This window comes from Mugil cephalus, chromosome 20 (genome assembly GCF_022458985.1).
Source record: "Mugil cephalus isolate CIBA_MC_2020 chromosome 20, CIBA_Mcephalus_1.1, whole genome shotgun sequence".
Classification (NCBI taxonomy): Eukaryota; Metazoa; Chordata; class Actinopteri; order Mugiliformes; family Mugilidae; genus Mugil; species Mugil cephalus.
Genome location: NC_061789.1, coordinates 11,083,177 through 11,110,403, shown reverse-complemented (window position 1 = coordinate 11,110,403; position 27,227 = coordinate 11,083,177). Strand labels below are relative to the sequence as shown.

Here is a 27,227-nt window from a genome sequence, read left to right as displayed (position 1 = left end):
GATTGGACGTGGTGTGCTTTCAGAGATGGTATTTTGAATTCCTTGGTTGTAACGAGTGGTTATTTGAGTTACTATTGCCTTTCTATTATCTCCAACCAGTCTGCCCATTCTCCTCTGACCTCTCACATCAACAAGGCATTTTTGTGGATATTTTCTCTTTTTCGGACCATTCTCTGTAAACCCTAGAGATGGTTGTGAGTGAAAATCCCAGTAGATCAGAAGTTTCTGAAATACTCAGACCAACCCATCTGGCACCAACAACCATAACATGTTCAAAGTCCCTTAAATCTCCTTTCTTCCCCATTCTGATTATCGGTTTGAACGTGAGCAAGTTGTCTTGATCACCTCTACATGCCTAAAAGCACTGAATTGCAGCTATGTGATTGGCTGATTAGCTGTTTGTGTTAATATGCAATTGAACAGGTGTACCTAATAAAGTGGCCAGTGAGTGTAGATACACTTGAGTGAATAAAATGATAATTCAGATATTATAAATTGTAAATAATCTCATATGTATAGGGATGTCCTGATCCTGCCTACCAGTGCAGCTAATGTTGGTTACATATTGTAAGCCCAGATTCTATGAGTATAGGCAAAGGATGACACTGTAAACTGGCATTCAGTGCGTAGGTGAGTTGTTTCACAAGTATGAAGATGTGAGACGTCTAAAACATAAAACCAATGTATTGCATGGTATGGAATCGTTGCAAACATGTAAATAACAGAAGTGCTCTGACCTCAGCGATGGCCTTCTTATCTTGAACCTTTCCTGCACCCAGCAGTCGCAGCATGTTCTTGGCTCCCTCGGCCATGGCGTGCTCCACTCGGTAGTGATGCCACAGCTCCTCCACACGTAGCTCCACTCCACACAGGTCTGGCTTACCTGGTACACAGTACTAGGTTTAGTAAACAACATGAGAACAGATGGACGCACAAGGACACACAGTGACGATTTGTGGCAAAATATGGCACAGGAATAGAGTGAGTTTGCTGTAGCCAGGCTCAGTTTTTATCAGAGTTTGAGCCATTTGGTTTCGATTATGTGGCATGTTTCAACTGATCCAGAGTGAGTCCAACCAATTTGACTGGCCCAGCAGACCTTCCTTTGGCATAATGTATTTTAAGAAAGCGAAATCCTCCCAATAACATTTTTTGGGCTTCTAGCTTCCAGGCAAAACCATCACCAGTACATTTTTTAATTTTAGCTTCTTATTTTTATGGTGTTTTATATCTCCATTTTGGTCTCCACCACCTCCTGAAGGAAACATCTGACTCTATTATAGCTGCAAAACAGTTTAAAGATAAATTCCTCTGTAGAGCTGTAGAGGGAAAGAATCTTAATCATTCTAAGAGCGACTTCTTTCACATACAGGCAGTCGTGTGAGCTGTGTTGACATATAAATATAAATATTGAGCTTTAAACAGGTGTAGGAATAACATGAGGTCTAATTTGTATATATCAGTGAGTTTCCCGTCCTTTCCAAAGTCACTACTACTCCGAGCTTTTGTTTTATCCTCTTTCATCTCCTCACTTCCGTCCACTCTGTTGTCATCTCTGACTCAGTCCTTTCAGTCTCACTCCCTTCCTGGCTCCCTGCATCTGTCCAGCCTCCTCTCTCTAACCTCTGTTAAATGAGGCATGGCTTTTAGTTGTTGGGCAACATCAAGGGGATGCAGGAACATCAATAAGGCTCTAACCTGAGAGAGTCAGAGGGCTGTAATGGACGGTGTGAGTCTGAGTGTGTGTGTTGGACTGGAAGACTATACACTGTGAAGTTCTGAAGCAAGAATTGATCCATTACCACCCGCATCATAAAATATGCAGTGTTTATAAGAGGTGGGATGAAAGAGGAATTGAAAGACGAGAGTGGGGATAAAAACACCGGGGATGATGCGTACTTTGGTTGTCCTCAGACTGCTCCGTGGCCTGCATGGCCTTTCGGATCTGCATGCGGATGATGTCGATCTTCGTCTTGCTGTCCTGCAGCATCTGCTGGGCCGTCTGGAGGAGCTTCTTGTCCTGTGAAGCACCATAAAAACAGGAAAGTAAAATAGCAGCGACTGATCATTAGAGCATGAAGATGTGGTGAGTAGGGCTTTATTCTTCTGTAAAGTACCTTGGCGCTGCCATTGGCATATATTGGAATCATGTTCTCTGCTCCCTGTTTGACCTTTAGCTCAATGTTTAGCTGCCGCTCCAAGGCTGCAATGCGGTGCTGATTGGCCGACGTCCGATTGACCGGGCCGGGAGACTTAGTGGTATCTGGCAAGAGGAGCGGATGGACAGTAAAAGGTCGGGTTACTTTTGGTGCAGTTACTTGAACATCACTGTCGATAAAGATTTGTACATACATTTTCGGCCATTAAGTTCAACTTTATTTACCACTAACGCATGCATTTTTAAAAATGTATTCCTCGCTGTTCAGGAAGCCTTTGATTTCAGTTTTGGTCACTATGGTATAAAAAAAACTCATGCATGAAATAGGTATCTTGTTATGGTGTATTATGAAATGATAAAATCTAGTAATGTGAATCAGCTGATCCCTCATTAAACTTTAGACCTCGTCATTGTGTGGTGAAATCACTACATATTGTGGTGCAGTTACTACCCACAGACAAAAAAAATAGATCTGAAAGCAGCTTTTTAAGCATGACCAAAAACAACTAGTAGTGACAATGCAAAACGGTGCATACAACCTTCCCATCAGCAGTTAAGTTTTAATGTTACTATGCTAAACCTAAACCGTAACCCCAAACCTAACCCTAACCCTAGGAGGGTTCCCATGGAAAACCTTACACCTAATGAACATGAGCATGTTAGCATGCTAAAGTTAACATTTTGTATAAAGCAAAGCTGTGTAGCCTTGAGAAGCTTCCAAGACAGATCAGGTCTTTTAGTCTGGGTTGAGTTAATATCTCTGGACTGTATTATTGATCTCTGCAAGTGGAGGCCACACAACAGACTTTACAAAAAGTTTACTCCTATGAATTCAAGAGATGCTAATAATAAGCAATACATTTTTACCATACCTGGTACAATTCTAGACAATTAAGACAATGAAACCTAGTGATGTCCAGATCAGTAAGCAGAGATCCGTACCAGGAACGATCAGATCAAACTTCAGCCAAGCTCTAGCCATAACTAGATGGAAACCACAACCCTGTAGACCAACACCTTCTTCTTCTTCTTCTGGTTTAATTCTGACTGGCTGACATACTTGCTTTCATTTCCACTGCAATGCTAGTAGGGTTTTTACTCTTAAAACACATATCACACTTTTACACGACAGAGTCAGAAATTGATTACTGGACCAAATAGTGGTAACATGCAAGTAATGATACTATACCTTTGTTCTCATCAGGACCTTTGACCACAATATGTGCATCCAGCTCCTGGAGCTGAGCTTGGAGGGACTCCAGCTTGCGTTTGGAGCTGCGGAGCTGAGAATCCACCTGCTGGGCATTCCTCTTGTCGGTCGTGGCCCTGCGCAGGTTCTCTGCACCTTCCTTGATCTTCAGCTCCTTGCGGATCTCCCTGCGGATCCTCTCGCGGTGCTCGTCCAGGCGCTGCTGCACGCTGGAGTCGGAGAAGTCAGAGTTTTGGTCCAGACCGAGCTGCTGGAGCACAGAGTCTGGATCATTCTGAAGGAGGAAATGATATGACTGAGGAGAAGGCTCAACAGGAAAATGAGGAGGTAGACTATGTAAAGAAGTCATGTTATGTGCCCTGAAGGTTATAATGAAAAGAAAGTGCTTTGTTGAGCCAACTGTGTATGAGGTGGACTGTTGAGTTTATGCTGAAAGAGAAACCACACGTCGTGACACCTCCAACTGAGAGCGGTTGGGCTGAGGTTGCAAAGTCCCCCTTTCTCGAAAATTCAACAAAGACACAAACAGTAACGTGTTAAACTGACCAAGCTGAAACTGTGAAGCGGCATCAAAGCAAAGGCATCACTTAAGCGCTAAAGAGCTGAGTGCTCACATCAGCTCTCCTACTGATCAACACTAACCAGATTACAGCAGATTAGAACAACATTAATGCAGAATAAAATCAATCGGGGTCTCGTCTGCTTCTGGATCGGTCACAAGTAAACACAAAGTACGTGTACACATAGAACAACTTTTTGTCTTAGTGTGTAAACAAACTCGATTGAAGAGGCAGATCAGTTTATACTAATTTTAAATCATACTGCATGTCTCTTGTCCATAAATTGCTAGAAGTTAATAAAACCTGTGTTTTAAAGTTTAAATTTGAATATATTTATTAGTCAAAAAAAACGTGTTAATGATGACCGGTGATTAAGAAATGCACGTTCTGTTATTGAGACATCGTAGATTGAAAAATCAGGAAGTGATTAAAGCAGCAACAACAACACGTGGAAAGCGAGCAGAATCTAAAATGGAGTTGTAGCAATTCATTGTACCCTGCAAATAAAAAGGAAAATAAGTAGAAACAAACAAGCAGGAATGATAAACGCACAGGTCTTTTGAACAGTTCAGCTTTAAAGTCCTTCCAGATGTTTAACAAAAACAAAACTCATCTCCATTCACTGTCAATGTAAACTGAGCAAGGACCTTTAAATGCAGCCACATCCTCCACGACAAGCGAGAAGTTTTGCTTCTCGACACATCAACCGGGCAGAACTTTTTTCTCGTGTGTTGTCTGGTTACTGTTCTGTGATTGGTCGGAAATTGGAGGTGGGAGTGGTTAATGCGGAAAAGCTGAAATGCTAGCGGCCACTCTGAGCTCACAGAAGCTTGACTACGTTTCTGTTGGTACACGCAATCGTACGACAGCTCTTCACCTTTTTTTTCCCATAAATTTCACAATTTAGATGCTATTAAAGCCTACGATTCAAACCAATGCTGCTAATCTCCATGTTCATCTGTCACTTTTTAGCCGTAACCATGGAGACTTTGCTAGCTGTGCAAAGCTGTTAGCGAGAACATCGCGGCTAGGCAACTGGTGGCGTCTAGAGGCAGCCAAGGCTAACAGTTTAGCATGTTAGCAACTGGGTAAGTTACGAAGGAGGAAATGTGGAAACAGTTCGTATTCGTATTTATAAAATGAATACTCGCCATCCTAACAAACGCCTCTTGATAACACCAGAGGGCATGGAAACACAACATCATTTGAACGCAGACACATGGAACTTGCATGGAGGACCGCATAAAAATAAATCATGTAGCAAGTGCAACGAATACAACAAATGTTGCAGTATGCTGACAAAGTTTGTCTTTGGGGGCATTATTTACTGTTATTGATTAATGATTTACATTACTGAGTAAATGTTGACTTGACTTTCATAATTGTCACATCTACAGCAGGCAAAAACTTTCAGTTTCAATCAACATGTAGTTTTTAAAATTGAAATTTGTGAAATGAAAACATGGATTGAGTACAGATAACACCCATAACATGCACGTATGAGGCAGTAAACAGCTGCTTTCTGTTATTTGTGCTACAACGAATTTGATTCTGAGCTGTGATTCAAACTGCATCCGTGACATGGCGACAGCTGCCAGCAGCTGCTCTCCTCTCCTACGCTGATGATGACTCAGCACAAAAGAAAAGAAGCGCTGAGGGGAAATTGGTGGCATTTTAGCATGCTAAGCTAAAGGGCATCCGCTTTGCAAAAGAAATGTAAACTCAGAGGCAAGCTGGTTAAAATACAAGTTGTATAAACGTTCGTAGGCCGGTCAGTAGGGAACACAAATGTCAAAAGGTCCATCAAGTTCATGTCATGGGGAAGCACAAACATTTTATGTGTTTCTGTTTCGCTTTCTTTATGGGAAATATGAGAAGAATAAAAATGTCGCATCACACGAATGAGTAAGCCACGAAAATATCGACCTCAAAGTGATTTTTGGTGACGAGAAACCGTCTCGACGTCAGGACAAAATAACCTAAACATCTCACTAACACCAGTAGAGACAGACGGGTCCATCTTTAATGAGCGTTCAATGCGTCACAACCCTGACTCCTGTCTGTGTCAATCCACTCATTAATTGGTGGATCATTAATTTATTGTTGTGACATTATATCGACTGTGCAGACAGCCCCCTCCCCTCGGCTACAGGGGGCCTTTTGCTGCGCTGCGCAGCGAGCCGTCCAGCTTAGCAGATCTGATTACAACTTCTTAGGTCCCTGCATCCATCCAGCTACATGCAAGCCGAGGCCATAGCTCTGTTCTCGTTAAAGCCATAATCCATCTGCAACACAATGCACCACAGCAACAAAGTCAGGCCGAGTCCAATGCGGCCAACAACACCACATGGCACAGGCCGAGGGCTTTATTTTTTTTTTTGCTTTAATGCCATTTTACGTCTGCTTGAAACTTCAGAGGCAATGCCGCTGAACGCTTTTTGCAAACAAGAACAAGGTCACAGCACGGTTCAAACGTGTCATTGCAGCGTGGACCACGAGCAGAGACGACGGTGTTTGGGACGTGCATATATATGCAGGAGATCGTTCTTGGTGTGTGTTGCGGGCCTGAAAAGTCACAGCAGCCATTTTTTTTTTCTTTTAGAAGAAGAGAGCTTGCACCAAACTGTGAAAGACAGGAAGGGAGAGTTTGTGCTCTGACGCACTCGTGTTCAACACAATACAACTCGATCCCTGGTGTTTTACGACAAAGACCGTCCGGAAGCGAGGTGTAAGACGGGCGAAATCACGACGGCCGACAGGAATTAAAACTCACAAGCAATTCACTGTCACATAGGAGATGTTTTTACAGGAAGTGAACGAGGAAGCTGAGAGAAGAGAGAGGGAGCCAGAGGTGTGGATGGAAAGAGAGTGGCTATGGTGCCTACCGAACACTCAATGTCCGTCAGCTCGGTGGGTACCAGGGATTCAACCGGTTGTTCCCCCTGCAGGTCCTCCAGTGCATCCTCACTGGCCATCTTTGGCCTTACTCTTGCTTCGGTCCCGGGGGCCCCTCCCCTACCCTACCCTACTGTCCCTCACCACACACACTACCACGCTCACAGCAGTGCCAAACACCCAGCGCTATTCCTGACCCCCTCAAAATCCAGGATGTCCTTCCCGCCAGGAATCAGAAGCCGGTCTAAATCTGGAGCGAGTGATCGAGGCGGAGGAGAGGAAGAGAAAACAGCGGAGGCTCGGCCCCACCTCGCTGCTTCCTGTTCTGCTCTTTGCCAGATAGAGACCGAGGCGTCATGCACTTTGTACAGATGGGGTGGTTTTGTAAGTGAGAGAGCTCGCAGTCACTCCGCTTCCTGCTACCAAAGCCGAGAGACAGGCTGTCACGAAGAGAATGTGGTCACGTTTGAGTCGACCATGGGGCCGTCTACTTGGATGCGGGCTGTTTGTGCACGTGGCAGTCAATGCACTTTTAATGCATGTGCAGAAACGTTCAACTTATGCAGAAGAAAGTGCAAAGTTAAGAGGAGGAAGAAGTGGTCAAAGGGCACTCTGGCATAAAGAGTGAACGACATTTAAATCAAAGAAATTCAGTTCTGATTTTACTTCACACCAAGTACACAAGCGTCACTTCTGGGATGTGGGCAAGCAGAGATCAGACATCCCTGCTGCCGTTTCTATAGACGTCCTCACGTCTGTCCGAATTCTGTCAGTGGAAGACGAGCAGGCCATGAGTTTATCTGACTCAGACACTCGGCAGCGGAGGGTCACTGACCTCCTGAGCTCTAGCGGCGGCGGCAGATGGTCCTCTGTGGATCACACTCTTCAACGGTGCCAGCACAATATGACACACGCAGCACGATAGTAAACAGATAGAGGAAAGCGATAAAAGGAAGTGAAATAAGATGAAGTTAAGCCAACGCGTGCGAAACGCACTCCTGATCCACATAAATCTGATCAAACACCAGACGCTCTGCGCGCTTCACACCCGTGAGCAGGTGCTGAAATGCTTCCTTACCGAGCAGTCGTGGCTCTCGTCGCTTTCTTTGCGACGTGGACCGGCGGCTGCAGAGAGAGCAGCCCCCATGCATCCATACCGTCTGTCACCTTCCCAGATAAGGCAGAGATGTCATAGTTTATATTGATTCCACAGAAACTTAAAAAGAAACAAAAGAAAAAGAATCTAGAAAGTTGAAGGAAGGCTGCTGCTGTGCCCGTCGTTAGCCTGAAACCGTGTCACTCATTGTGTGTGAAACAGATGCCGTAGCTAAAACTGTACTGACCACAGTATCAGGAACTAAGATCACATCACTTCACATGTTCAGCTCTTAAAGTTACAGCCAAACCCGGTTCACCTGGTTAGGCTTTGACTCAAACAAACGCAAACAGTGAAATTCAATAAGCTTTAGGTTTGGATAAATCCCCTTACTCCACGCTGCGTATGATAAATTTAACTAGAACCAAACTTAACAGTTTCATTTGTTATACTCTCCAGTTGTTTTCCTGCATGCATTTTTCTCTCTTTATACGATTATAGTTATATTTCAGTCTCATTTCCCATCAGGTCGTGCGCTGTCCACACGTTTCTGGTTCACAGAAGGAAATCCATCGGTTTGATTAAGTTTTAATGGCTCGTTGGGGGTTAGTCATTTATTTTTTTTCACTCACCTGCATCTAAAAATAGAGATTAAGTCCTTCTTATTGGAGTAGAGGAAGGGAAATTTCATTCACCTACAATTCAATAATAATGATGAGGCTCGGGAGCGGACTTTCAGCCTGATTGTAATGATCACATTATGGATGATAATAATTTAATAGATGTTCCCCAGATGAGGCATTGCACGGACACGTTTTTTTTGGTATTGGGATTTCCAGGAAGTTACTGGAAGTGAAAACATGTTTATTACAAGAACTGAGTTCAACTTAAAGCCATGATATGAGCTTCAGTGTGAGGGGATTTTTGGTTTGGATGTCAGAGGCTGTTTAGGTTAAGGATTCATATCTTCAATTTTTGTTGTTTTATTGACCAGAGGTTGGTCAGGGCCCGCAGGCAAAAAGGGGGCAGGTAGAGGTGGTCTGAGCATCTGGTGAGGATCTACCCCAGGGTAGATTCACTGGAGGGAACGCCTCAGGATCCGACTCTAGTGGAGGAACCAGAATGTGTTGCTAAAGACACACGACTAAAAATGTTGTTTGCGCTGTGATACCCTGACCACAGACTGAATAAAAATAGGACGCCATGACAACCCATCAAAAATTAATCCTTGTAAGTGGGACGTCCTTTAAGACGTTTTATGTTTTCTTTTAGTTAGTTGTTTGACTCTGAAAAAACAGGAAGTGACATCATGATGACTGGCAGTTGCTATTTACGGGAATCTGAGGGAGCAGTTTTTTGTTAATGAGTTTTTTTATTGCAAATGAATTACTGTAATTTACCAGCCAGCTTAAACAATGCACCAAGATTAGCTCAATGGGAACAGAGTTGACTGTACAATGCATCATACAACATTTCTTTGGAACTAGTGGAGATAGAGCAATCTTAGTCACTTTTTTCTACAGCGTATGCTACCCTTGCTTAATAAAGGGATTTCTTTTTACTACTACATGTTTCTTTCCGTCCTCCATGCACCTTGGAGTTGCGTCACACAGATTTTCAGAAAGGACCCAAACTTTAAATTCTCCTCACGCCCCCATGTCTGCACACAGCTTCATTCAGAAATCTGGGGTAAAAAGGGGGTAGGGGCGGGGTTGTTTAGAGAAGAGGGAGGCGGGGGCCGACAGTGAATTGCAATTAATCTCATATAAACCACTCTCCTACCCTGGAGATGAAATAAAGCAGTCGCTCTCAAACGAAAAACAGAAGTAACGCACACTGACAAGCGCGCACACGAGAAAACAGACACTAATGTAGTGTATCTGGTGGATAATGAATGAAAGAGCGTTGTAAGGCGATGTCAGCTGGATGTTGAGTGCACTAACAGGAGGAAATGCTGCCTCTTATCATGTCAAGAGATCAGAGGGAAATCTGACTGGAGAGTTAACATCAGGACGCCGCCGCACTTTTACTACTTCCACTGAGCAGAGTCATTTTAACGCCTCATTCAAAGTTTGACATTTAGAGTTTGTTTTCCTGCTCGGTGTTTGATGAGACAATTGATACTATTCACATGTCAGTGTGATTCTCTTTAAATCTCCACCTAAAACATAATTTTATCAGAGAGTTTTTCCTAGTTTTAAAGGGATCACCCACCTCTAAGATAGACACCACGCAGCACCTGAAAACCCCCAACTTCCGTCAACACACCAGCACGACTGGTTTTCAGGTGCTTTGCGGTGCCTATCTGCTCCAGGTAATGCCTTCGTGTTAACTGCATTGATATTTGTACTCGATTTGAATGTACAGGTCACTAAGAAGAAATTAGGAAAATTCTTGAGTTTATTTACCACTTTTGCGAACAACTGGCTAATTAGCAACTTTACATTGCAAGGCCTATGCTAAGCTAAAGCTAACAGTTGCTCTGCCGGATTAGGACAAGGCCTGGACCGATTTAAAACCGCTTTTTGTCTCTTATCCAACTCTGTATCCCCTTAACTGAGATTTTAATAAGTTGCAGATGTTTATGTCCTTGTAAAGCAGCTGTTATGCTGATTTGACATTAAGATTATTATTCTTCTGGTTGCCAGGTAACTTTAACAAAAAATATATAATAATTTTTGGTTGTTAAAAGTCCTCAAAGAATAAGAGGATTATCTGCTTCCTCTCTCCAAACATGGTATAATTTTCAAATAAATATTCAACTGAGAGCCATGACAGCCATGTTTTCATCGCTGTAACTTTTCCCACGGACTAAGAACCTTCTGGGGTTCACAGCAGCAGACTAACTGTTTCCCCTTTTTATATATATATTAAAGGTAAATTGATTTTGTAAGTAGAATTTGGTAACTTTTATTTATCTGCTTTTATTTTATAGTCCAGAACCAAACTGACAATCTGAAGGAACTCCAAGAGCCGAAAAATTATTACGGGTGTTACCCTGCAAAGAGGCAGTGATGGAAAATGACATCAAGCACTGCAGCATTATGGGAAGTGTAGGACTACACTAAAGGATCCAAACCGAGTGGCTCAATTACAAAATATGATTCCGTCATCGAAGTGAAATGCTACATCTGTGCAGCTTTCACTCGGAACAAATTCCCAGCTGTTCAGGTCTAAACGATGATTTCAGCTCTAGTCCTCTATGAATGAGTTAACAGCTTACAGAGTGTACCTTGGCCTGTGTGTGTGCTGCCCGTTAATCCCTAAAATCCCTCATATTCCAGGGAAATTCTGTTGCCAAATCTCCTTTCGCCGTTCTGCAAAGTGCAGAATGACCGCATGCGTGTCCGCTGTTCTCCAAGCGCTCCGTGAAAACGTCACAGGCACGAGAGGCGAGGCGATTCTCCCAGCCTGAGCAAACACGGGGGAAACTGTGCCGAGAGTTAGGTGAGAAAGAGCGTCTTGTGCGTGCTTGAGTGCACATCTGTCCGCAGCAATGTCCGCTCCACAGCTGGGGAGGAGCACATCAGCATGAATGGCATCTTTGTGAAAGAGTCTATCTCCTCAAGAGACTTCAGCAAATGCTTTATGTGTTTGCGTTCCCGCCTTTGTGCTTTGTGAGCACTCCAACAACAAACAGTGGCTCTGTTCAGGCTTTTGAGGAATAAAACGGCATAAACCCCCGATGAGAAAAGCTCCACAGTCCACGCACTTAATCTGCCTCTGACAAGCATGTAACAGAGGCTTAACAAAATAAAAACAAGACAGGAGAACGAGTGTGAAACAATCCTAAATTTGGCGAAATGAAAAGAATTCTGAGTGGTCTTCTCAATGAAATCTATTCAGGCACAAATGTGCAGACAGTGACGTGCTTGGAAGACATTTGGAGCTAAATTCATCAGACATAACGTTTCTCTGGATGCTCCAATGAGCACCACCTGCATGTAAAAAGGCAGCAAACAAAGTTGTTGGCCTACAACAGTCAAGCCCTATGAGGGCGTTAGTCAGAGGAGACTCACAAGGCACTTCAGGGCTTTACAGTCAGTGGGGATTCAACCACAGTCATGCTCTGGGGTTTTCCACATTTGGCAAAAACATAGAAATCTGTTAAATAAATGTGTAAAATGAAAAATAGGGAAGGTCACAAGTGAGCCAACATGAACAGGGTCTCGGTAGTCTGAAACCTGAATGGAGCTCTGGACAGATCTGCACACATAGACGCTCGTTTAGATTTTTCTGCAGCCAACTCAAGACTCCACTTCCTTCCTTTGGTCAAACTGAGGCTAAAATATCTGTGATACAGGCAGCGGCATCTTGCAAGTTTGAAGCCAGAGTCTGTGCAGCCCAGGCAGCAACCTCCAGGTCTGTTAAAAAGCCCAACTTTACAGCAATATTCAACACGTCTACAGCCTGGTACACAAAAACATTTTGGTCTCCATGGTTTATTTCACTACTCATGACAACCGTACGGGAGGTGAATGTTTTTCTAACTCATTCATTTATTTCTTATTAAGGTTTAAAATTCTGCATAATTAAGTGTGTTCGCGCTTAGGGAGTTAGGTGGATGGGTCTCAAGGTCCAGACTGTTTTAGCTCCGCCCCAGCACCACCCCCATGTCCATATTTGGAATATCTGAGTGTGGGTGCATCCAACATGGCGACCGCAGGCTCCGCCGACTTCAGGATTCATTTTCGAGGTTCAGAATCCAATGGGTGACATCATGATGGCTTTGTCCATAGTATAAACAGTCAATGGTGAAGTCCTTTCTGAGATGACTATACACTGCACTTATTTTATTTTATTTTATTTTATTGTTTTTAAAGCAAGCACCATCTTGGATTCAGACTTTGCAAATACTAACTACTGATTTCTGTTTTTTTTGTGTGTTGTTTCAGCTAGCTAGTTAATGACATCAATTCACTTACAATCTCACCAAACAAAGGTTGTTAACTTAAAAATACGCAAAGGTTAGCGCAGCTATCTGCACGGCCACTCATACTAACGGTTATTTTTACTCTCGCGTTCATACGTGGCAGTGGCAACGGTCAATCACAGCTGTCTGTCATGGTATCTCATCCTGTTTTTATAGCGTCAAATTATGAATTAAAACAATGGCTTTGACGTGTTTTTTAGCCAGTCACCAGGGGGAGCTCTGCTTGCTTTGGCTTCACTTTAGCCCAGCTGTCACGTCATAAAACTTTTTCTATGACATGAACACGAAGGGGTTTTGAAGCTCAGTGTGACGTCCCCCATCGCCGCCATCTTGGCAGTGCCTTACTCCTCTAAACTCCTGAATAATTCAGAAATGGTCAAAGAGGTGGAGCGTGAGTGGAACTAAGGGGGACAAGTGATGTCACACAAAGCAGCCAAAGCCTTTAATTATGCACAAGTTTAAGGCTTCAAATAATTTAAACGAGGAAGTTAAATAAAATAAAATAAAAAAACAGTATTAGACAAGGATGCACACATGCTCATTTCCATTGTTGAAGACAACTAGTGGTCATTATAGGATCTGTAGTTTTGTCAAGTTCATGTTATCTTAATTTTGAGCTTAGGCAGTGAGGGTTAGAGAAGGCCTCAGATTAGGAGATGTGCCTACTTCTTCACAAGTACAGTAACACCAAGTAACAGGAAGTAACTTTGCAGCAGACGGATTAAAGGAGATTCAGTGTTGGGTTCCCTCATGGATGTTCCATATCTAAGCCCTAAAACCTCCCTGACAGCCTAAAACATGAATGAGCTACAACGGCTACAGGATTTGATCCTTTACTATGTCCCCCGCTCCTTGGGACAAATCCAAACTCAGATGTTGTGTAAATCATGCTCGGATGTCCACAGGAAATTTGACGGTCAAACCACAAAAAGGCGCTTAAATCTGCGGTTATTAAGATGTCATCCCACAGCCTCTTTCCCCTGGAACTCGTCACTGCACTATGCAGTAGCAGTTAGCAGGGGATACAGTGAGGCAGAAAGAGCACCACAGTGTAATGAAATGGTGGAGCATGGGGCATGATGGTAATGGACAAGGAAGATTAAAAATGATTATGGCTAAAGGGCTGAAAGAGGGATAAAAAGTGCATTCCATCATTTAACCGATTATCCCTCTTTACTGATGTTGTTGATTACGACAATGCGGCACTCACAAGACGAGGAAAAACACAGTGTAAATGCGTATAGATCTGTCTTATCTTAATTACAGTATAATGGCTAATAAAACCCCTATTAGTAAGAAAGTAGGAGCTCATCGGCACTTAACCAGGAGGTTTTCCCCACAGTTTGCACTGAGGTGGAAGTTAAGTCTAAAAACAGCACTGAAACAGTTAATAATACATTTGTTGAGGGGGTGGTTTGAACCCTAGGATTAATGCACATTTTGTGTTCTAGAGAGTATTTGGAGCAGAGGGACAGAATTTATGAGTATAACTTAAAATAAACGTAGTATTGGAGGAGAATGTCACGTTGGGCAAAGTCTGGCTTGGTTTTGGGAAAACAATCTGGGTCTGTGGGACGGTTTCTGGTGGGTTTGTTTCCAGTAAAGCGGTGGACACACAGGAATAGACAAAGAAGACAAGAGGCCATGAAATGTTAATGAAATCCAGTTGTAGCAAGTGACAGATTAAAAACGTTTGATGACATGAAGAGGGTTGATAGCAAACAGTACTAATTAGAGGTCAACCGATTTTTTTTTCCCGGCAAGATTGACACACGGACGCATCCACAGGCAGTCCTGTGCTGCTGGAGACGCTGTGGACCCGTGCAGCCCATACATCACCCCTCCCCCACTAGTAGAGTACATAAGGGCGTTAAATATTAAATTTCAATAAATGTTATGTTTTTGGTTAAACTGAGACTTGTTTAAAATGTTTATCATGTAAACAGAGGGCGAAAAAGCAGCATCAGAAACGGCAGCACATATCAGCTATCGGCCAAGGCTGGTATCGGCCCTAAAAAAATCCATATCGGTCGATCTCTAGCACTAATGTCAACTTGAAGGCAACACAGCAAACCGGAACAATTGGACACAGTTGCTAGACATATGTGACATACGTCATATCTCAACACATACAACAATCAGGCATAACATTATGACCAGTCTTTTAGACCTGATGGGTGGTGAAATGTCTTAAAGAACCTCTACAAGAGTCCAGTTCCTCTTGTTTCTCCTTGTACGGACTGAGAGCCTTCTCATACAAGGATTATAGAAGTCCTAGATTGTCCAGTCCACTATCGCATTACCAAAACTATCATCCACAAATCTCATCAGAACTTTCTCTCGTTCTCTCTCTGGGCGCTGCATCCAATTCATTAGATACTATTTATATTCCTCCAGTTACAACTTTCATCATATCCTGTGAATTGTTGATGGTGGGTGGAAAAAGAACTACTAACAATGGCACCTGACTGCTATTTGTGCCTCATTATCCAACTGTTCCACCAAATCAGCCTCAGAGACTTTAATAACAACAATAGCTGCAGTTTAGGTTACACTTTGAAGGGGAGGGGGAGATTTGTTGTCAGGCTACCCTGCTACTACCACAGACAGACTTGCCTTTAATTTAATGCCTCTGGGTTGACAGGACAGAAGTCCACTGTTGAGAGCGGCCTCATCGCACGGTGCACCACTGTTCCCAGGAAGCTTCAGCTGCGTGCGCCCCTTAAACCCAACACCACCCCACAACGACAGGCTATCACATGACCTCTGCACGGTGGCGGGCTCATCTCAAAGCCTCAGGTGTAACCACAATCAGGTCAAACAGCTGCTCTTTCTCGCTACTTCGGTTTCCTCCTGAAATTGGACTGAAGTATAATTTGAGGTATTTCTGTTACTCAGGGACAATCAGTGATTCAATGGCAGCTCAAAAAAAAATAACAATAAAATAACAGTGGTCGGTTTTTAGAAACAGCAGCTGAGAAAATAATACCACGAGCAACTAAAGTGCTATGGATCTTTTTTTTTTATTTGAGCATTTACAACCACTTGATATTTGGGAAAACCCCCCACCACCCAATGGAGATCATGATATGACCAAACGCTCTAGAGCAGCTACATGAAGGAGCAACTCAGTATTAAATTATTAGGATCAGATCAGGGGGCAAATTGATCAAGACCCTATCACAAACTAATCTTTTCTTGCTAAATTCATTTAATTTCATTCAGTTTTATTCTTCTTGAATGACGCAAAGAACGCACTCATAGAACCCGGAATTACAGAAATAACTTTGGTTTCTTTTTCTTACCAAACCCTATCTACCTTAGTTCATCTTTCATCTTCATCTATGTATAACAGTAATTACCAGTTGATGTAAATTGCATTGCTAATTGTGCAGCAGCCCAGGAATGTTGCTACAAACACCTGCAGGTGATTAGTTGAGGCTGAATTCGCACCTGGTTTGCTATTTCTAAACTAGGAGAGTTTTCCCCTGGGTTTAGGGTTAAAGTCAGGTTGGTCCCCCAGGTCGGTTTGCTTGTGTTTGTGTAGCAATTTAAGTCAGTCACAGTGAGAACAACCACAAACCACCATAACCAAACACTTTATCAGATACGCCTTTAAAAGGTAAACCGTCGGGTGAATAGGTTATCATAAATGGATTTTTAATTTGAATTATTTCCTGCTTTAAAATTTGAAATCCAAATTTCCTGTAAAATTAGGACCAATCACAAACCTGCTGTGTGTAGTTTCGACAAACCGGATTAATGTTGAGTACAACATATTATATCATATACATATCTGAATCTAAGTCAGCGGTGTGTGATCTCGTTCAACAAGGGCTTGAATGTAGTAGACGTTCGTTTATGTTTAAAAGTTCCAAACTCTAACTTTAACTACGCACTGTAGGACACTGAATCAAAATAGGACATCCCCTTTCTCTTGAACCTTTGCTAATGTTTCTTGAGTGACAAACCCAGATCAAAAACCACAGTCTAAGCAATTTCACAACTTGAACCTCAGTTTCCTCTGCTGGCATTACAAAACAACTTTAGCAACCAAACACATGCCTTCTACATGGCTTCCCTACTCGGTGAACTTCCCATTAATGACCGTTATTGTTTCCATGTGCAATTCATAACAAGCTTATTGGTAAATCCATTTTCCAACTTGTCTTCATTTGCAACACATTCTTTCATCATGTAAAAAGCCCAATCCCTTAAAGCTGCAAGATAGTCTTAAAACCAGCTTAGAAAAAGGGACACAACAAAGCTGAACATGCGAGTGCGAACAGACCGTTTAGTATCCTTTGAGTCTTTCTTTACCCTTTCCATCTTCTGGTTTGGTATCAGTGATAACTAATCCTCTGAAAAGCTGGTGGGTGACTGGCATAGGGAGACAACAGCTGGTGTTTTGACCGGTCAGCTGACTGAAAATGGTCAGGAGGGACAGCATTTAGAGTGAAACAGAAAGACACGGCTCTAAGTCGGAAAGGATATTTGACATTCTTCTGATTCTCTACAGGGGCATTTATTATATTCCTCCCTGGCACTAATTGGTATTGCACACTAATGAGAGATGTTAGTACTGGAGACAGGCATTTTAGTTCACATACATAACCTATAAATAAATCTTTCCTTTGTTTTAGTGCAAAGAAGTCCACTGGATACTTTCCAAATTCATCACGCGAGCCAGACTGGACCCTCTGGAGGGCCAATTTTGGTCCGAGGCCCGTATGTTTGACACCCCCAAATTAAGGCGTCCCATCAGTGCATCAAAGCTGACATGCAGCAGTCATGAGCTTGTCTACGGTTGTGTCTGTTAGACAGATTTTTATCGGCATACACAGTGTAATCCTGGATTGAGGTTGGAGCAACTGGATGTTGGGGGGTGGTATATCCTGGTGTGTTTGGTCCTGTGTGGGTGGCTGAGGGCCCTAATGCTACCCTCCTAGGAGGTCAGAGACAGAATGAAGTCCACAGTCTCATAATCCTATTATCCATAGCAGTGGCAGCTGGAGGCATTACTGTGAATGTGTTGCAAGACATCAGTCTGTCCTATATTGCATGTGAGACCACCAACAGATGATCTCAGTTATTATAGCACTCCTGGGGCCCTGTTCAGACTTGGCACGCAGTTTCCTAAGTGATCTGAACACAACCGGTCAGCTTGAGACCTGTTCGCTCAGACCACGTTCAGACCTTCATTTACACCTGACCGACCCGGGCAATCCAATCACAAGTCACCAGTTTAAAGTACCTGCGGTCACACCTCATCCCCACATGTGTCCCCAGACAGCATTTCAGATCCAATCTCAGTTTAACAGCAGCTGCCACTGTATCGGAACAACAAGCAGCTGTTTATTGCGTCATGACTTGGGGAGATGATACATATTTTGGGACAAGCTGTGAAGTCTTTCTCACTCACTGAAAAACACACATGTTATTATTTATTTGTTGATCACCACCCAGATCTCAGATTATAATTGAAAACTTTCACACGCACTGTAACTTCACTGCTACACTAATAAAATTAGTATTATAATTATTGATTGGCTGATCAACAATTAAGCAGATGCTGATATGTTCGTGGTTCTGAAACAGCAGTAAGTAGAGATTCTTTAGAGACAGTAGCTGTTTTAATCCGCTGTAAATTATACCAGTGTTTATCTGCATACAGAGCGCAATAATGAGATCAGATCTTGGGTGGTGGCATGTACAGATGCATGTGACTACAGGTACCTAAAGGTGGATTTCTGTCAACAGGACTTGCAGTGTACGTATTCTTGATGTGTTCGGGTGCCATTAAAGAAGTTGCTTCCACTCTGGATCAATAAAAAAGTAATTTGCTCTGTGTCCCTGACAGAAGAAGCAGCTGCGTCTCCTCGCACTTGCTCCTACAGATAATAACTACAGGAAACCAACAGAAATAAAGAATTCATGAGAGGACGGCCGCAGAGTCTAGGGCTACCTCAAAGGGTATTTTATGTTATCGGCTCCTCAGCAGGAGGCTTGATTTACATTTCCGTACAGCCATTTGAAGGGGCGGGTGGGCCAAGAGATAACAGGCAGCTAATTGATGAACCCAGGAGTGGCAACAAGAATGAGACAGGCAGAAAAGCTCTAGTAGTTAAGCTACGTTTACACAAGCGATGTCTTTCTGCGAGTTTGGTCATAATGTGCTTTTAAAAAGAGGATGGGGGGTGGGGAGGAAAAGAGGGGTCATTTCCGCATTCGTGACCTCCAATGTTAAGAGTGTTGCATCAGTTTCTGTGAGCAGAGATTAAAGGAAGAAAGCAGCGATTAAACGAGCACAATCATCGGCATGCCTTGGTCCACTCTGACAGGTTCAGCCTATCATCATTACTAACATGGCCTCCCTCGGTCTCAATCAGCCGGCCCTCCCCGTCTGCCGGCCTGCTGGCCCGCAGTCATGATGACTGAGCCCTTCGTCATTGTCACAGAAGGAGGCTGAACTCATCACGCTGGGCAGAAACTGCTCAGCGGCAGCTCAGGCAATCATCGAGGTGTTATGAATTCAATCAGGTGGCCGTAAAAGTTTATTATGGGAACTGCAGCGTTCCATATTTTTGGAGGTTGAACCTTACTCGAGATTCAAAACTGTTAACAACATCCACCTTGCTGCGTCTATTTCAAATTTTCTAACGTTAAATTGTTGTAGCAACATTTTAACATTTTTCTTGTGCTGTATCACCCACAGTTGGACCTGTCAGCAACTTTTCAGCCAGTTTGCGTGCCGTTGAAATGAATGGCCGTTTGCCTTCCAGCTAATAGTGTCTTCTCCTAGGTGTTTAGACTACCAGCTCATAGTAGCTTCTCCTAGCTTCAAAGCCTACCAGCTAACAGTAGCTCCTCCTTGCTTACTTGCCTCCCAGCTAATAGTAGCTCCTCCTAGCATTCCAGACTCGCAGCTAACAGTAGCTCCTCCTAGCTTGAAAGCCTACCAGCTAACAGTAACTCCTCCTTGCCTCCCAGCTAATAGTAGCTAATCCAAGCCTCCTAGCCTTCCAGCTAATAGTAGTTCATCCTAACTTCCTAGCCTCCCAGCTGATAATATCTCTTCCTGGCTGCCTAGCCTCACAGCTAATAACATCCCTTCCTAGCTTCCCAGCCTCTCAGCTAAAAGTATGTCCTCCTAGCTTCCTAGCCTCCCAGCTAATAATGTCACTTCTAGCTTCTTTGCTTTCCAGCTAATAGTAGCTCCTCCTTGCTTCCTTGTCTCCCAACTAACAGTAGCTACTCCTAGTTACATAGCCTACCAGCTAATAGCAGCTCCTCCGTGCTTCCTTGTCTCCTAGCTAATAGTAGCTACTCATAGCGTCCTTGCCTCCCAGCTAATAGTAGCTCCTCCTAGCTTTCTAGCCTCCCAGCTAATAGTAGCTGATCCTAGCTTCTTAGCCTCCCAGCTAATAGTAGCTGATCCTAGCTTCCTAGCCTCTCAGCTAATAGTACCTGATCCTAGCTTCCTAGCCTCCCAACTAATAGTAGTTTCTCCTAGCTTCCTAGCTTCCTAGCCCCAACTAAAAGTAGCTCTATCAGGCCGCTTAGCTTCAAAGATGATCTCTCAGAATACAAGGATCAGCTGATACTCAATGTTAAATAATAAGGATTAGGTAGTGGACATCCCTATCAGAAGTTTTTCTTTTCTTGTTAGATTCACTTTTATTCTACCTGACGTCCAGAAACAGGAAACTCATCGAACCTGTGGTTACATTAGTATCTATGGTTTCTCCATTCTCTATTTCATAACTTCCATAATTATAATTTGCATTTTATTTAAAGACTGAGGCTTAATCCTTTCCTTCCTCCATGACAAACCTGTGAAGGTGATGATTCACTGTATCCTACTTTAGCTGCGGCTGCTGTTGCTGTTCGCCATGCCCTCATAGGGCAGTGCAGCTTTCCAGGAAACACTGAGGAGATGTTCCGATTCGGGGAAACTATTAAATGTCAAAGAGGAGGTTTCACTCACAACAAATGATTCAACACTTTGACTAAGCTGACCTGCGATGAAAACAATGGACAGCAGGTTAAAATATTTCTTTCTTTAGGAATGACACGTGTGAAACTGAACACACACGGGTTCACAAGTGTAAGTCGAAGCAGGAAACACAAGCGGTTTGTGGTTGTAATTACCTGCTGTCGTACATCAATCACAAAATCTTTTGTGAACTTCGGTCCCGGCGTTTTATATTTAGAAAAAAATAAACTGCACATGATCTCTACGGAAGTTTAACCTTGTGGTGGAGGTTAGTTACCACAGACTGTAACTCCGGCTCCAGGCAAGAGAGCAGCTGAACTCGGCCTTTAATTTTTAACATTTTCTCTCAGTGTGTCCTGTGCTGAACTGACACCAGCGTGAATGTAAGCCAACTGACACCCACCTGACTCCACCTGAGAGGAACTACTGAGCCACAAGTAGGAAATCATCTCAATTGAATCTCAACTGTCATAATGTGTGTGTGTGGTGTTTTTTTTTTATTATGCAGCATGCCACCAACAGTTAAATCAGTGGGATTAACCAATGATCTGAAAACTAATCTGAAAACTATTTTATTTCCTTTGTTTATATTTGTTTTACATGCTGAGTATTTTTTCAATTATTAGTTGAAGCAGTTTACACAAAGCAAAGTTATCTGATTAGATGTATGTGTTAACATACGTGTAAATATAAATCACTATATAGAACTTTATTAACAATAGTAAAGCTACAACATTTAATTTAATCAACAGAAGATGATTCTGCTATTTGTTTGAACCTCCCTTGAACTTGTTGTTTTATTACCCTGATGGAAACAATTCACCTAATGTTTACCCCACGTGGGGCAAGTGTTTACATGGTTATTATGAGCTCATGTTTACCTGTACACGACCCCTCTCAATCTGATTGAACCCCCCTTCTGATCTGGTCAGTCTGTTCTGATTGAGGCTTTTTTAAAAAAAATAAAATAAATAAATAATAGAATAAAATAAAAAAAAATCTGATTATTAAAGTAGTGGCCATGTAAACGTAGCCAGATTTAAGATTAAACGGGTTGTATAACAGGAATAGTAGCTTCTTTTCCCGAACTGCAGTCTGTGCTGCTTTAATTTTGAAATCGGCTCTAGTCAATACCAAAACTTTATGGATGTTATTTCCAAATTCACCAAGTCAAGCTATCCCCTTATTAAAAATGTAAAGAAATCTATTAACAGCTTCCGCAGTGTAAGAGAAAATGTAGTAAACTCACGTGTAACTCGTTGTTATTGGCCATGATGCGGCCAAGTAGCAGACTCCTCTTAATGTTTATGTCACTTTACAGCACTCGGATCATTGTAGAAACTGCAGCCGAAGTCCTCAGGTGGCTAAATGCAAGCGGTCGTCCTGTCAGGTGAATTAAAAACGTCTAATAGTCCGTGTGGAGGCGCGGTTTGATGCAAACGCAGCTAAAATCAAACGCGGTGCAACAACAGAGGAGCAGGTGGAGACCATCACCTCCAGGCTGCAGGATGTCAACTCTTGGACTCTGGTCTGCATCACGCAGTGTCCTGTCCTGGCTTCTTTCCTCTCATCATCAGGGGAGGAGGGGGAAAAATAAAAATAATAAAAAAATAAAACCGTGAGGAAACCCGAGACACGCCGGGATTCACCAAAACACCAACACGCTCCGCTTTCTGGAGGGAGCTGAGGCCATGGTTCCCCCGTGGCGGTGCACTCCTGCTCGGCTCTGCGGAAAGCTGAGAGCCGGTGAGTGATGCTACTGGGAGGAGGAGGAGGAGGAGGAGGAGGACGACGACGACGAGGAGGAGGGGATAAATGTAGTGAATTAGTACGACTTCCGGTTACATGCCTTCAAAACAAACCTTCCATTTAGCGCTTAAATACAGACACCACCACAGTCTCTGTCTCTAGTTTAATCCAGTCAACACCACAACTACACTCTTTTCTTTTCAGTCAAGCTTGTTAAAATGTTGAGAGAAAACCTTTTACAGCAGGCTTATTGTTCATTAGCAAGTCAATTAAAATGTTCTTAAGAAGCTAGCTAACATTGCAGAAGTTGTAAAAATTAAATTAGCAAAGCCTTCAATATGAATGGAATAATTGAGATTTTTATCTATTTATTTATGTATTTATTCAGGGGAAATGTTACCTAGAATCTCCCTGTTGTTGTAAAGACCTGTATGGATAATGTTATGTTTAAATTGCAAACACACTTATACCATAGTGGATAGCTAGTAAAGCCTTGGTTACTGACAACAAGCTGCTCATTGTCAGCCTCAATTTGTTTTCAGACACAACTGAAACAAGCATAAAAGGGATTGGACTGTTCAAATAAACCTACAATATTTATATATTCATGTATTTTTACAAAGTTACCAACTTATTTGTAGGCCTCACATAGATAGATGCCTGTTTTTAATTAACATAATCAGTTAAATAAGAATAATACTAAAACGAAGTAGTGACTACAATAAATTAAATAACATTAACCATAATAAATGTATTTTCAATTCAAAGCATTCATCACACATTAAATGACTTACAGGGAAGCTAACTTTGCTAGCAAACTTGTATCAGGTCAGCTGGGCTGAGGCTAGCTAACATCCCAGCTGACATTACAGAAGTCAGAAAGCAAATTTAATTACATTTAAAAATGTTATTTTAAAAGTCTAATGTAAGCTAATAATACAATCAATTTATTTATTGGGGCACTAGCTTTGCAAATTTGCTGCATTTGCACCAGATATACCATCTTATATGTATATTTAAAATTAGTAGTATTTTGTTTCGAGGAACTTTGACCTCTAAGGTTATTTTTAATAGTTATATGACCATCATTAGGTGTTTTTGGAGGAAGAGCTGTATGGGCTTTTATTTTGAAATGTGTGCTCCTTTTCCGGGTGTACTTGCGCAACTTGACGCAGTTGTGTTTAGGCGCAGACTGCTGCGACAGATGAGCGCCCTCCTGCTCCAAACCGAGACCTGTTGATCACATTTTAACATGACAGTGAGGAAGTCTGTAAATCAAACTCTTGCATTGGATCCTTTCTGGTGTCAAATGGTTTTAACCGAGAGGAAGCCCAGCTCTGCAGGTGGATGAATGAAAGCATTATTCCTCCGAGAGCAATTTTCCATAAGATGGCTGCAGCAACAATATGACCATTGTATCGAACTCAAACTCACACACTCTCATTCATTATTTTCACTGCGAATGAAACAGTGGCCCCAAAACCAGACCATTTTAAATGGTCATTTAGGATTAAAGTCGAGAGTTTAACGTGTATTAAACCTCATTTCCCCCATTTGACAATATTCAAAAACTAAATAAACTTCTTATAAGCAATTCTCCTTGTGGATGAATAAAGTCGGTCTAAGTCTACATGACACACGTATGATCTTAAAGTGTCAAATCTTTGAAAATATCACATGGAATGAAAAATCGACGTTGTGTTTTAAAGTGTCTTGCACCAAATTTTCCCTCTACTTGTATCTTCTGAAGTTCTAAAGTGTTGGCGGTTCCTCCTGCACTAAAGGGCGGAGCCTACTCAGGCCCTCGGAATTGACCAATCAGAGAGAGAAGGCGGGGACCTATAAAAAGGGGCGTGGATTGGAAAAGTTTAAAGCGTCAACAATTTATTTTTATCAGATACTTTATTTGTAATTTTAGAAACAGCATCACAAAAGTAATGTGTATTCTGAGAATTGAAGAGTATATATTTATATATAAATTAGAATAAAATGGAAATATTATTATGTTAAGTGTTGGTGACAAGCCGAGATGCACCACAAACCAAATCCTGAAAAGATAAGATGATGACTTGCAATATTTGAATACTGGATTTCCCCAGGACTTTTTTTCCCTGCTGTGTTACCAAAATATCACAAGGAAGTACACGGACAATATCTGTCATTATCCTTCTTTAAATCTGCTCTAAAAACACTTCTCTCCCTTTACATCCTTTAAACAAACTCTGTACTCTGTAAATTGTCTGAAATGGTTTCTAGAATCTGACACAAGCGCTAAGAACACAAGTACGCACCCATAATGTTCAGTCAAGAAATTTTATTTAACGCTTGAATGAGTGACTTTTCACATGTTTATAATGTTTTGACCACTGGCACAACACCACAGAAAGTTTCAGTTTCATAAAAGTTGATAGCATAGGGGCACAAAAACAAAGGGAATCGAGGCACTGGAGACTTTATTAAAATAATATACAGATGATGCATAAATAGATAGGCTATACTCACAAAAACATGCAGCATTATTATTGTTATTATTCTATTGTTGTGATAAAACCTTTATGATATGATAATATGGCAGCATACAACAGTAGTGGCCACGTAGCTTTTATCTGCGGTATAAATAATTTAGAAAACTATACTTTACTATACTTTTCAAGTAAATGTATTTATTTGGCAACTGTTTGTTTTAATCTCTTGAAACTTTTCAGACCCATAGAAAATGTGCATTTCACCAACAGTTGCAGTGCATAAAATTAAAGGCTTATAATAATTATAATAGTAAACACAGATCTGGAGGATTTTTTTTTCTGTAAAAACTGGGTCAGTGTTTCCCTCATGCGGCCAACAGGTGGCGGTGTTGTCTCTTATTTTCTATAATCTCAGACTGACATCGCCTGCCTCGTTCAGACACAAAGAAGGGAAACAGGTGCTTTTGTCTCTCCACTCAACGCATGTAAAATCAGTTATTGATATGATTTAAACTCAATTGCCAAAACATTAGGTACACTCGTGGAAATAAATGCATTCTAATGCATCGGTCCTGCACTGAGTGTATTGAATTAAACACAGACTAAAATGAGGTAGTCAGAATATTAGGAACACGGTACAGCAGTACTAAAAACCACAGTCTCCAAAGTGAAAAGTTGAATCAACAACTCTCTTAGTTATTCTAAATAAAAACGCTGAAGACCATAACTCTCATGAAGCTAATATTGATTGTTATACTAGAATGGACTTTTACCTTTGTACCTACTGAACTGGCAAGTAAACCTCAGCATAAAAAAATGTTTCAGATATACTGCACAAAACACACAAGATATGGCTTTTAAATAAGAGGAAAGTTTGTAGACTCTCAAGACAAAAGATGCATTAATCACGGCGGCGCTCGCCTGCCCCCCACCCCCCCCCTTATCTCCACCTTCACATCTCCACAGCGCCAACTGGGTGCCTTTCCAGAGCGGCACATTGTCTCGGCTCAACCTACTCCTTTCTTTCTCCCCGACCATGACATCATCTGTAACCTCGGAGACTCCCTGAATGCCGGCCGACCCAGGAAATGAGGCTACAACTGTGGAATGTGAGAGGGAAGACAACGACGACTACTCTCTCGGCCACCACCACCACCCCCCGACCCGGGACAAGGGCGGCCTTCTTCTCGTCCACCGTGACTGACGGCTCTATTAGGTCCGTGAAAACCTGGTTGTGCAGCGGAGTCACAAGTGCGCTGACTAACTGGTGGTTGTGCGGGTTGGAGGGGTGTGTTTTCAGGCTACAACCCAAGAGTCTACACGTACATACATCTATTAAAGGTACCGCCACTTACCTGTAGACATACTTTGGTGGGCACGATAAATAAAGGGAGGAAGTAGTGCAATTTGTCATAGCTCAGTCCCTCATTCTGAGAGGACGACCAGAGTTTGGTCTTAAGTTGCCATTAATACAAAATAGGACTAAAAAACAGTATATATATCTATTCGTACACTACTAGTCAAAAGTTTGGACATGTTTTCTCAATGAACTGAATGAGAAAAGTGGGCCCAAACCTTTGACACAGTAGTATACACAGCATATTAAATTGAGCAGTGCAGCAAACAACACATGACACGAGTGTTTCTAGGCCTCTAATGTGAGGATGCAGTGTGTTACATGCACGTCTGGGTTACAGAAATCAGTGACACAGGGAAACTATTTGTTCGAACAAGAAGGTCGGAAAGTAATGACGACACTGAAATAACACATTAATGTCACTGGCAGTCTTTTCATTGAGGTTTCCATAAGGTCGTTGATAGCGGTGTGTGATATTTATAAAATTTTAAATATATATATATATAGATACAGACGTTCAGATCAAGCCTATAAGTCTATTGCATGATGAACTTTATAGTTTGATTCACTTTCTGGTGCAGATGTAGATCGACCAATACCAACGTTTTATCTACAGTATGTCAAATATGAAGGGCGGCAGCTAGTTAGCTTAGCATAGCAAGTTGGGCTGAAAAAGGGGGAAGCCAGTGCCTTTACAGCTTTTTTTTTAAGATTAATTAAATCAATTTTTATGTTTGTGTATGATAAGTATGGAGATAAACGGCGCCTACAGCCCAGTATCTGGCCAAACGTTGACAAAAGAAGCTCC

General features: G+C 42.2%; 1 protein-coding gene across 3 annotated transcripts in view; it reads right to left on the bottom strand.

Annotated features, from left to right (window-relative positions):
* Nucleotides 1-22,613, bottom strand: part of pkn1b (protein kinase N1b) — a 33,337-nt gene extending 10,724 nt beyond the window's left edge. Inside the window, exons 1-5 of one of the 3 annotated variants that reach the window (XM_047572296.1) lie at nucleotides 22,098-22,613; nucleotides 3,348-3,642; nucleotides 2,118-2,263; nucleotides 1,900-2,020; nucleotides 738-883 (exon numbers count right to left, since the gene is read on the bottom strand). In XM_047572296.1, coding sequence (XP_047428252.1) covers nucleotides 738-883; nucleotides 1,900-2,020; nucleotides 2,118-2,263; nucleotides 3,348-3,642; nucleotides 22,098-22,121 — 732 coding nt within the window. In that variant the 5' untranslated portion in view covers nucleotides 22,122-22,613. Of the gene's footprint in view, nucleotides 1-737; nucleotides 884-1,899; nucleotides 2,021-2,117; nucleotides 2,264-3,347; nucleotides 3,643-6,813; nucleotides 7,161-7,901; nucleotides 8,063-22,097 lie in introns of those variants that run through there. The other 2 variants (XM_047572295.1, XM_047572294.1) reach the window with 2 other exon arrangements.
* Between the last annotated feature and the right edge of the window lie 4,614 nt (nucleotides 22,614-27,227).